Source organism: Falco cherrug, chromosome Z, assembly GCF_023634085.1.
Source record: "Falco cherrug isolate bFalChe1 chromosome Z, bFalChe1.pri, whole genome shotgun sequence".
NCBI lineage: Eukaryota > Metazoa > Chordata > Aves > Falconiformes > Falconidae > Falco > Falco cherrug.
The window spans coordinates 62,478,670-62,490,887 of record NC_073720.1 but is presented as its reverse complement, the minus strand read 5'-3'; the positions used below and the strand labels follow the sequence as shown (position 1 = coordinate 62,490,887).

The following is a 12,218-nucleotide window of genomic DNA, read 5'->3' as shown; positions in this document are numbered from 1 at the left end:
TCAGATTTTGGCTTATGGTGGAAAACCGTACGTCATGGATCAGTGATGTGACCTGCAATACAAATTTTGTTTCTCAGATCAGCAGATGATGTGGGTCATACTGGAGACAAAGATCCTTGTATCACTGAAAGTATAGCTTTGTTGCAAGTCCGTAGTTTTACCTTTGGAAATCAGAAATAATTTACTGGTCCAGAAGTTTTGAAAAGAACACAAGAACCATGGAATGCTTTTTAAAATTATTATTAAATTAGCATAATAAGTAGTACCTAATTTTTAGTGGCTCTTGAATGGCGAGCTCTGTTTCAAAAGATCTGGATTGTTGTCAGTCAGAAGAGACTGAAGTTAAGGTGATATAAATGTGGTGGGGCTGTTGATGATCCAAGATGATGTGTGTGAGCTTACACCTTGGCTGTGATGTTGTTTTGTCCAGTGCTAGAAAGTGGTCACCTTAATGCTAAATGCAGAGGATTGAGTGAGATGCATTTTGGCGATTAGTTTTCCGCTCCTTTCTTTCCTGAGGGGAGAATGGTGTGCCTATCACCTCAGCAGTTGTCCTTGCAAATGGGAAAGGAATAGAGAAAAGGCCTTTGGCATCCTGAGATTCACAAGGGATAAGGACCTGCAATGAACCTTACTGGGTTTTTTTTCCTCTTCTCAGTTAATTTTCTCCAGTTTTGCTGGGCAGAAGGGGAGATAGAAAAAAAATTAGGGCTGTTTCTTCTTTCAGTCAATTCAGTGATAAAAGCAAAGAGATAATTTGACTTGAATTATATTGAGAGTATTTGTAAGGAGGGTAGGAATGCTAAAAAGTTAACTCAAGTGGGACATCTGAAGCCCTCCCTTGCTCATACTGGTGTATTAATATAATTTTATTTTTTTTTTTACTTAATGAAAGGCTGTGGTTGCAGACAGTGTGTTGAGACTGAGTTGAAATGAAGACAGGTTTGTACTAAGCGTGGTGTCCCCACCACCCCATTATCCATCCCCTGCATTACTGTTACTTCACTCCCTTACTGAGAGTGGAGCTGGCAACAGGTTCCTCTTTTGGAGAGCAGAAGCAAGGCTGAGCATTCATAGATAGTGCAAAAGCCAGGGAAGTGGCTAAAGGTGTGGACATGTGGGCTGCCCTACAATGGGACAGTTAGGGTTCTTAAGAATCCCCAAAGGGTCAACTTTGCAACTTTACCATCTCCAGATTCAGATGGTTATCTCATTTGGTTACTTCTAAGTCTCATTCTCAGGCTTTCCTTCTCAGGTCACCTAAAATTTTCTTTTACATGAAGGTATAAACATCTGTTGTAATAGAAGTAGAACCATTAGTCTAGCCTTCAGGCACACTCAGAAGTACAAATTAGCACCATGCTCCATTCATCAAGTGTGAATTGTCAGATTCATTTTTCAAAGGAAAATCTTTTCCATGATTATATTCTTCTTTCTTTTTTTTTTTTAATGTGTTGTAAAACTGATGCTACTCACTGGAATATCATTAGATTACCTGTTCCAGGAACATTTTTTGAACAATCCTGTAGCATATTTTCTTTATTGAACACTTTTTACTGTGATTAAGGTGGGAGGTTTTTTCTGTATTTAAGAAATGGTTTGAAATATTCACATATGCCTGCAAATGTTAATTTCCATAAAAAACCCCGCACCAATCCTCAATTGGAATTGTTTACAAATAATGCAAACAGATTGAACACATCTTCCACAGATTTTTCAAATTAAAACAAAGTATGTCTTACAAACACTTGGTCTTTGTTTTTCTAGAACTTGGATGGCTCCATCCTGGCTTGTGTTGGCACATTGTTTGTTTAGTATTGCACAAGCTTATGAAGTAACTGTCTAATGTCTAGTATGACAATAATTGCTTCAGCAGCATAGTCACAAAATGTGTTTTTTGTAGGCTTTTTGTTAGCATATAAAAGTTGTTTCAAACATAGTGTCAGGGCATCTTCGTAGGCACATCCAACAATTCAGTAATACTGCTTTTTTAGTCATTTTGTCTTTACCTTAGGTAATTACTTAAAGAGCTGTTGGCTGTGGTGTTTCAGGGCTATGCTTTAGAGATCGTACAACTGAAATAGTCTGGGGAATACTGAGCTGTCCTGTCGCAGCTTCTGGGAGATGGTGGTTCTTTTAAGTTTTCCATGTACTTGACAGTACATTCACAGAAATGGACTTTGATTATATTTATTTCATCTCTTGGACCCTAAAAAAGCAGCTTTCATGCCACCAGGAAAAGGTGGCCTGAAAATTGTGTAGGACTGAGAAGAAAAATGTTTTAGAGTACACATTCCTGTAACAATCACTTTAAGTGTATTATTGGCAAGTAGTGCTACTCTGTGGTCCTGATAAAATGTGCATTTGACAACACCTTTGACTTTGTGTGTACAGCAAATGTCTGTAACACAAGTTTTGTATCTTTAACTTCTCTCTTAGAAATTTTTTTAAGCTTTGCCTAGATTTTCCAGTGTTTAGAAAATTTTTGTTTCCTTGTTGTGTGTACCTGTGCTATAATATCTTTCATCTTTTTTATTCTGTGTAAGTTTTTCTCTTGTACATTTATTACATGTCTTAAGTATGAGTGCCAGCGTTATCTAAGCTTTTCCTGGGCTAACACTGTCATTGTGCTCTGCTGCCATTAATGAAAGTTCACAATGCACAGCACAATCACAGCCCTAAGATTGCTGAAGTCAAAATCCAGGCAAGGTTTCATTGTTCTGTCTTAAAATGTGTTTTTCATTATGAACTTACATTACCAACCTTTTCATTTCCCTGACAGGAACTGTAGGTTTTAGTGATGTTTCCCTCTTTTTCTTGAAGAGGAAGGGTGTGAGAAAATACAATGTGTTGTAGGCATTTGTTATTGTTTTGCCCTTTCTGCAGTTTTATCTGGGATTCCGACTGTATTTTCCATGCTATCCTCTACACCTTCCATCTCTCGTCTTACAAAGCAGCTTGGGTTTTCACATCCACTGTAGTGTTCAGTGTCATTTCATAACAGGAAAACTGAGGAAGTTTTCAGAGATGAGGCAGTGTTGTGAATATTTGATTCAGGTGTTTTTGTGTATACTGCCTGTCATTAAAATAAGTAGTAGCAATACACAGAAAATGTCCATGTTGTGGGCTGTTTGCACTAAACCATGCAAAATACAAGTGGGGAACAAAATAGAGGAGAGGATGTTGGAGACCAGTACTCTCTGACAAGGTTCTTTTAGATGCTCTGTGCATGGAGAGGGTGTCATGTTTAACATCAGATTTACTTATTTGAAGACAGTTGATGTTACCCAGGATTTCTGATTTAGCTGGGTGATACAAAACATACTGAAAACCCAACACAAATGTAAGTTACATGGTTCAGTCATGATACCGATGTGATTCTTTACCACTCTCTGTAATACGCTTACTGTAACAACACTGGGCACCCCCCGACTCGCCAGGAAGACGTATGTGTGTTGAAGCCAGTCCAAGCCCGTTGCTCTCTTTGAAATTCTTTTGCTAGCTTTCTGGGGTTTATATGCGATGTTGTGCTGAGCCGCATATACACCTCCTGCTTGTTGGCCTGGCAAACTCAGCAACATTCACACTCTTTTAGTGAACATAGGGAGAAACCTTTGCCAGCTGATGTGCTCAGCTGTTGATAGCTGTTCATCTAAAACGAAGACCACACCTAGGACCCCTTGGTGTTGAGATCAAGTCAGCTGCTTTGCAACAGCTGTGATCAGTCCCAGCCTGCATTATTCCAGAGCTTTGTGGGCATCTCGTTCTGGCACATCTCCTCAGAGCCTTCTTACATGGTAGGCATCCAGTCAGTCACAGAGGACACACATAGAACGAATAAATTGGTCTTCTTGTGTTTGCCTGCTTTGTATTGCTATATGGGTTGGTGTCTCCTTACCATGATCTTGATGCTTTTATGGCTTCCCTGTTATGTCAGAGGTTATGTTTCTGAACATCTGTTCCCAAGCTGATGTGTGGCTGTACTGTAGCCAAGGAAGGCAGGAAACAAGAGGAAAGGTTAAGATCAGTTCTTTAATTTTGCAGAGAGGGATGTGCTTAGGTCCTTTTTGTGACTTCTCTCTTGAAAATAACAACCATATGCAGTGGGTACAACTGGATTTAGCAATATGGTTTAATTAGTCTAGTTCCAGGCTGAGGGAAGGAAAAATGTGGGCTGAACTTAGTGGTGAGGATCACAGTTCACAATGGCAGGGGAAAATGATGAGTATAAGAATAATTGTACTGTTTTGCAGTGCTTTAACTTTATCATTTTTTTCAGCAGCCTCCTTCATTGCCCTTTGTATCTTTCTCTTGTTTGGTTAATGGTCTTGGAACACTTGCAGCAATATGTACTTCCTACCATGTCAGCAGTCCCCTGCTTCCTTGGATTCAGTTATTACTACTATTCCATCCACTTCTTGTATTATTTTCCCCACAAAATTCTTAAAAAACCTGACCAACAGCAAATACTGGTTTTAATTGTACCTGCATAGAATATTTCACAAAGCCCAGCACCAAAAGCAGTGTTTAAAGCACAGTGCAAAATATACATCATTAAATCATGTCTAGAGTGTTGTATGAGATGTTTGTAAAAGCAGGCATAATGGTGAAGAGACTGTAGTCATAAAGGAGGCTGGAAGATTGGTCAAGTGGTTGCTTTTCCTAAGCTCGTGCTTATTCTTTTTTTATTATTCTATTTTTCAAAACTTAGCTGTACAGTGTTTTGTATTTTAAAGATAGCATGCCATGCATGGTTTGTTATTTTATAATATTAATAATATAATAAATAATAATTGTTATAATATATTTACCATATAAAAACCTGGCAGGATAGTATTGGGTATAAAATGTGGTGTATATATGCTTCAGTAAACAACCTGCTATTGTCATTGCAGAAAATTCATATAAATTGTAGCTTCTAAGTTAAGATAGGTGATGCATTTTTTTATTAATATTATGAATCCAATTTCTTTTCTGAAAGTATTCTTATTTGCTTGGATGATGGTAGAGAGGCAAGTTGTTTGGTTGCCTAATCCCTTTTCAGTCATTGCTCTTGCATGTCTTGACCTTGCCTATCCTGTTGGACAGTTTGGGTGCATCAGCATCACAGGGTTATTTTCCTGATGGAATTCAATAGTAGCTGTGTCAGATCAGTATAAAGTTTATGAACAATACGGACTTTATCAATTAACTGTTTTCTTTGTATGGAGTAGTTCTTTGTGGGAGCTGTTGCTTAAAGGTGCAGACCAGTATGTTGTACAAATGGAGCTTTGTGGTGTCTGTGTTAATTTTTACAAACTAATGAGGTTTTTATCTGTTTCATAATTTTGTGTCATTAAGAGGCAGCCCACCTTGAACTGTAAATGTCTGTTATGGATGTTAGTGATAGTAACTCTGCCGTGTGTATCACTGTTTGCTGAGGGGAGGAAAAAAAAGGGGTATGCCATATGGCTAGCTGCATGCTTCTCTCTCTCACAGTTGTTGTATTCCATAGTGATTGAATGCTGCAGAGTTACAGTTGTGACTGACCTACTGCCTTCCAATTAAGATTTTTAAATGGAATCTTTCCAACTCCAGTATAGTTTGGATGATTGAATTTGAATTCTAAACGTGAGCTTTTTTTCCCAGAGTGACTTCTGTAGCTCTTTGCTCAGATGTTTCCTTGTTTGTGTTACAGCAACATCCAAAGATCTGTGTTCTAGTTCCCACCCTGCTGTGTGCTATAAAACAACACTGGGAAGCACTGTGGGAATGCTCACACCTAAGGGAAGATGCAGCAATACTTTGTACACCTTTTATGAGGAACTGGGGAGGAGAGCTTGGCTCTGCCAAGAATACACAGCTACGCTAGCTGTGTAACCTTATTACATATTGTAGTAGTAGCTGGAGGCACCACTTGCGTATGACTTACTACTGTGTGCACTGGGGATATACATGAAACCAAGGAGTATCCCAAGCAGCCCTCTTCTATGATAATATCCTGTTGTCTAGTCTGCCCTTTCAGTAACTCTGGGGTTTTTTTTGGGGGGTGGGTTTTTTTTTTAATTATTGTTATTAGTAGTAGTACTTGGAAACTGGACCGCTCCAGTTAGTGAAAGGAAAGGATAACTCTGGATAGTAAAAGATGAAGCAAAATTTTCTTGTAATTAGTAAAGATATCCTTGGTTGCTTGGGGAAGAGGGGTCCTATGTTTAACAGGGAGGCTGTTGTAATTCATGTGTTGGATACCCTTGTGTGGCCGGAGCTGCCAGGCCAGGAAGCAGCATTGCTATAAAACTATAGACACAACTCATGCTGTCTCTTAGCCAGTTTGGGGTGTGCTAGGAGGTGTGAAGAAGAGCTGAGCTGACTGCACTGTGGGAAGAGGACAAAGACAAATCCATAAGAAGTCCACATCATTAGTTCCACTGCTCAGAGGCAAAGTTGTTTTTCATTGGGATTTTTAGATCAGTGGTGTTCATTTATATTACGGCACCAAGTGTATGGACATTAATGGTCTGGTATTTAATTCAAACCATTACTGGTGTTCATGTAATTACAGTGTACAAAAAGGGATGATACTTACTTGACTATGTAGCTTTGGTTTATTCAGTTTAGAGAATTGTAGCCATTTTTTCGTGTATTATATGAAAGCCGTGGTGAAGGATGCAAGATCTGATGAACAAAGCGGTGAGCTTCATTGCAACACTTCTGCTCTGTAAAGGGAATAAGATGAAAGAGAGGCTTATAAATTCACTAGCTTTACTGAAAATTGGAAGTCAATTATGAACAGATTGGTTCAATTAGACTTGTTCTTGTTTCTCCACACTGTAAAACTAGTGCATAGTTTCCTGTGGTAGGAAGGAAGGCCTTCTGCTGAAGGCCAAGGATATTTATTCAGGGTGGTTTTGAGTTTATTAAGAGGTTTCAGCATACGTACTTCAAAGAAGCTACGTAGCATATGTCCATGGCAGGCCTGAATTACTGTGTTTTCACTTGAAAAATGAGGCTGCATCAAGAACCTTAAACCTACTGCAACATCAAATTGTGTATGTGTATATTTGTACTGAAATTAGTAACTGCACCTGTGTAAGACATTTCTGTAGCCAACATAATAAAAATGCTTTCAATTGAACTCACAAACAAGGATGTCTGGATCTTCTAGCGCAACTGGTTACACTGCACTTGAAACTGCACAATTCACATTTAAAAATCTTTATAAAATTATGTTTTCTGTTATGAAGCCATGGGTGGCCTTTTCTATAACAATGGAATACTTTTAAGTGAAGGAGCTGTCGCCAAATCATCTGGTCGCTCTGCTGTTGAACAGGTACTTTCACACATCAGTATGTGAACACACTTATGGTTTTGTTGGCTTCTGGTATTGTAAAGGTAAAACTGCTACCAAAAGCAGAACACATTAGCAGATTGACTGGAAGTGAAAGATGAAAAATAAAAGTGACTCGCCCAATAAAATGTCAGCTTGAAGGATTGAAGCTGGCTGGAGGACTAGAAATGGGGTGCGTGTTTCAGTCTGAGTCTTGGCTGCAGAACGATGTTTGCTGCGTTGCTTGGTCCGGTGTGAAGCTTTTGTCAAGTCACCCAGTATAACGTGGAGTTGTTTCTTTACTACTACAAAGAAAGACTTCAGTATTAGTGGCTAGTTTTCCTCCTGGACTTTTCGGTTGTAGTTGTCAGTACAGAGTGTTGAATTCTAGCTGGTGCCTTTGGTGTAATGAGGAATGAGATATTTAAGGACAGGAAGAGAGTGTGGATGAGTTACAAGTATAGGGTTCTTTTAAGAATTGTTCTTAATTTCTAAGTTGTGTACTTAATATAATATAGATTACTTTAGTTACCCTAGTGTGCTCTATATTTCCACATGCTATCACTTAAAGGTAGAACATGTCTGTCCTCAAAAGGATCTGGTGCAGAAAGAAAAACAGTTCAGGTTCTTCATGTGTGGCTTCAGTAGATTAGAATCACTGAAACTCACTGACGTGGGACCAAGGAGAAAAACAACTGCAGAGCAGTAGCCCAAAGTGGAGTAAGCTTTAGTTGCGAAATAAAACTGAATCCTATGTGTGGAGTTATTCCCTTCACCAAACTGATAACGTCTGCATGTCTGAAGGCATCAAAACATGATACACCTTCTTTTACGATACAAATCTGAGTCAACATTTAATATAAGGTTTTATAACACAAGACTCAAGCTATTTCCTATTAAACTAACATTAGAACTAACCTACACATTTCCAGCTGAATTATACTTCACTGTATTTAGCCTTATAATGTGTTTTCTGATGAAGGGATGTGTAGGCTGCCTGGAGGGGACATTTCCATTTAAAACGTGTTTAGCTGCATGTGGATTTCTTTTAGACTTTTGTTACACTAAAGTTCCTATTGCTTACTACCCAAATCCACAGACACTGTAGGTGCTGTGTAATACTGTATCTTCTTTCAAATACTGCTGCCACATGGCTTCTGAATGGGCTAATTATTTTTTTTTCCTTTTGCCTTCTAGCTTCATTTAGCAGCCCTGGCTTCATTAAAGGGAGACATAGTGGAGCTTAATAAACGTCTACAACAAACAGAAAGGGAGCGTGACCTGTTGGAAAAGAAATTGGCGAAAGCACAGGTGAGCAATAGTTCAAGATTCTAAAGATGGTCCTTGGTTTTGTGTGCTCCTTGTTCTTCAGAGAGAAATAGGATATGTGGGGAGAGGGTAAAATCTCTGAACAGTGTCACAAGTGGAAAGAATTTGAAGACTGCAAGAAACATAGCTGCCGTGGGTTTCAAGTTTTGTATGCTGATTACATTCTTCTGAAAAATACCAAGAAAGAATTAGATTGGTTTTGTTTTGAAGCCAATATAAACAGTGACTGCTTTGAAATATTTTAGAATATAAAAATTGCAGCATACTCCATGGATTAGGTAACTGATTGCAGAGCCTTCCACTCCTGGGCCAGATTCAAGCACATCACGGATTTATGCTGATCAAAAGCTGTTGCAAATTGGCAGTGCTTTGGTGGTATGTGAGAAATGATTTGTGATCCCAGCCTGGCTTTAGTAAGCCACTTCGTGTATCTGTTGTGGAAAACACAGTCGGTGGAAAGCCAAGGGATTAAATAAGAATAAGGTCTGAACTCTAATGCTTTCACAGTTCTTAAAAAAGTATCTTTTCAGATAAAGATAGATGTAGAGAGGCAAATGCAAACAGGGAAAACTGTTGTTCTTAATATTTCTCTCTTCTCTAAACAAAACCTTTGTTTTCAGATACTGTCATTCTGACAAACCTGTTTTACAAGTACTTTACATTTCAAAACTAATTCCAAATATATACTCTTTTATACTTGCATAGAGACAGTCAAAGCATTTTGTCCTGTAAAGTATAGCATCTTATTTGTTGCCTGGAGAGCCTGTAGAATCTCCAACCCTGGAAGTACTCAAGCCACCTGGATCAGGTCTTGGGCAACCTGCTGTAGGTGTTCTTTGTTGAGTTGGACAGGGGATTGGATGATTGACTTCCAGAGGTCTATGTCAATCTCAGCCATTCTGTGATTTTTGCAAATTTAGAGTATTCGGTATTCAGCATTTTGATAAGGGCTTGTATCTGTGTGTTACTTAAACACAAGCCAAATGTAGAAATGTTAAAGCAATCTAGATTTTAAGGCTCTTATGTCAGTCTTCCAACAATATTTTGGCTCTTGCTCATATTCTCTGATGTTTTTTCAGCTACCTTTAAGGTTTTCAGACTTGTGATACTCTTATTGCAAACCATCAATGCAATGTCCAGAAATAAAAAACAATTTAATATTTTTATTTCTCTTGATACGTGAGCCAGAGCCATGCTGGTAGTTAACATTGCTCATCAGCTGTAAACCTGAGACCCTTTTCTAATTTCGACTGCAGTCAGAGAGATGGAGTCCTCTTTCTGACGTGCAATTTGATATGAGGCTGCATTGGACAATCATTAAGCAGTCTGATGGATCCACTGTATCCAAATGATCCACACCATTCTGCATGGCTACACTGACTTTTTTGTAACGTACAACTCTGCAGCATCTAGTCCTAACCACAGGGGTTTTGTTAGTGTTTTGTTTTTAATTCCAGATCTTTGTTTAACTGAGAGATTATATATGTATTTTTAATGAAGACTGCCTTGTCGGTTCTCCCATATAGTAATGTGTCCCCATGGATGGTGACTGGGACTAAGGATCAGGCCTTAATCCCATTTAGCATGTGCTCTGTTGGCACGAGACTGTTTGGTGTTTTCTTTGATGGGTTACCAATTACGCATGTGTATATAGTGCTCATTTGTAAACCTGAGGAGTTTTACCTGATTTTCGGCTGTGTACTTGCAAACACAAGTGTGGTGGCAGCTGCTACCTGAACTGTAAATAGCACAGAATAATTGAAAGCTAGCATGCTAGCTAGCTTTCAGATAACAAAAAATAAATTACTTTTTAATGAACAATTTCTATAAAGTTTTAATGTTTTCGCTCTTCTCAGGTTGTTGTTTTTTTTTTTTTAAAAGCCCTCAAGTGGATAGAAATGTCTTAGGGCATGTAGTAAATAAAATACAATCTTTTTTAAGGATTACGCCATTAAACAAGCACAGCTCATATATTCAATATATTGGCTATGTTTGAGTACAGAGACAGAATCTGGTGAAACCACTTTACTGATTCTTCTTTTTCTAACTGCATCACTTCTGAGTAGATGCTCCACTTAACATAATTTTTTGAACTTTTCCTCCCACTCCAGAGAGATTCATCCAAAATGGTATCATGTGTCATATCATTTTTTCCTCTACAACCTCTGTCTAATGCATTTCTTCCTTACTAATGCAAATCAGAGGTTCAGAAGGCATAAATTAAATAAGAGATGTTTGAGGTTCTGCATAAACATATTCAGATGCTAGTGGGTCAGTATTAAATCTCTATTCTGCATCTGGACTAAAAAAGGCAGCACATGTTTCATTTCAGCTGGCGTGGTAAATGCTCCCTGGAACAAACAGCTCTTAAAACACATTTTTGGTAGTACCTTTCCCATCATTTCATCAGTCATGTGAGACACTTTGGAAGAAAGGATTAGTGATTTGCAGAGCTGAGGTGATTTGGGGAACCACAATTCAAGTAATAAATGACAAATGGTGAAGAAAAATAGTTGGATAGTCTGTGCTTAAAATCTTGTAAAATGACGTAATTGATTACTGGTTGCTGTAGCATGCTCATTTCCAAAACTGCAGTCTGTGGAGACCTGCTAGAGCATTTGCCTACACCCTTCTATTATTTCACTAAAACAGCAGATCTCCTCCTTGTCGCTGTGTTTTTGTCTGTGTACAGATTGGCAAGAGAGTGATCTCTTGAATGAAATTTGCTGTAAAGTACTGGTCAGCCACAACTAATGTCGTCTTCCAAAAATCTTTCTGTGGTTATGAGAAGAAAAGTAGTGCTTTCTACTAGCTCTGTCTGGCACATTATCCTGGCTTAGATAGTGATAAATAGTGGATGTCTGAAAGGAGAGCATAAGAAATGCATATAGAGAGTTGTCCTCCTTCATACGCCCCCACCTTTCAGCCAACGTGCATGAGCAGGCGGCTGCAACACATTTAATATTCCTCTATGGTTCTATCCTCCTTGGATTTATCTAATCTTCTTTCTAATCTATCTACATTCTTGGCATTTCCTGCATCCTGTGACATTGAGTTCTTCAGTCTTATGATAGAACATGGAATTTAATAACATGCTGAGCGTTTCAGCAAATACAACAAGAATAGGTAATTCACTTATTACTACATCTTTCTTATAGTTTCCTCTCACAAGCTAGTCCTGCTCTCTCATTCTTTGTGCTTAGTTCTTGTTATTTTAGTTTTATAATAGCTCTGGACTCAGGGTCATAGATTGTGCTGCATCATTCTGTGCCCTGTATCACACAGCAGTAAGTCCCATTACTGCAGTAATAATTCTTTACCATCCTCTTGGTTATTCACAATGTGGGGAGGAGCAGCAGAATTTCAGTTTAAAAATAAAACTAACAGTCTGTAGCTGTCTAAGAAGGTGTGAACTTCAAAGGAAGGTTTCAGTTTCTCATTTAACAAAGTAACTTGAAACAGAAATGCATGGTGTTCTGATGAACATAGGAATTACTCATTCTGCTGTGTGACTTCTTTCTCTCACATGGATTAGTCCTGTGTATTTATATACTTCTTCCACATCAAGTATATATAGAATATA

At 38.4% G+C, this 12,218-nt stretch overlaps 1 protein-coding gene across 3 annotated transcripts in view; it reads left to right on the top strand.

The window, feature by feature from the left end:
- MCC (MCC regulator of WNT signaling pathway) overlaps window positions 1-12,218 on the top strand; it is a 230,775-nt gene that overhangs the window by 150,690 nt on the left and 67,867 nt on the right. For all 3 annotated transcript variants that reach the window (XM_055698403.1, XM_055698402.1, XM_005441623.4), the window contains one exon: window positions 8,504-8,617. In XM_055698403.1, the coding sequence (XP_055554378.1) occupies window positions 8,504-8,617 (114 nt within the window). The remainder of the gene's footprint in view (window positions 1-8,503; window positions 8,618-12,218) is intronic.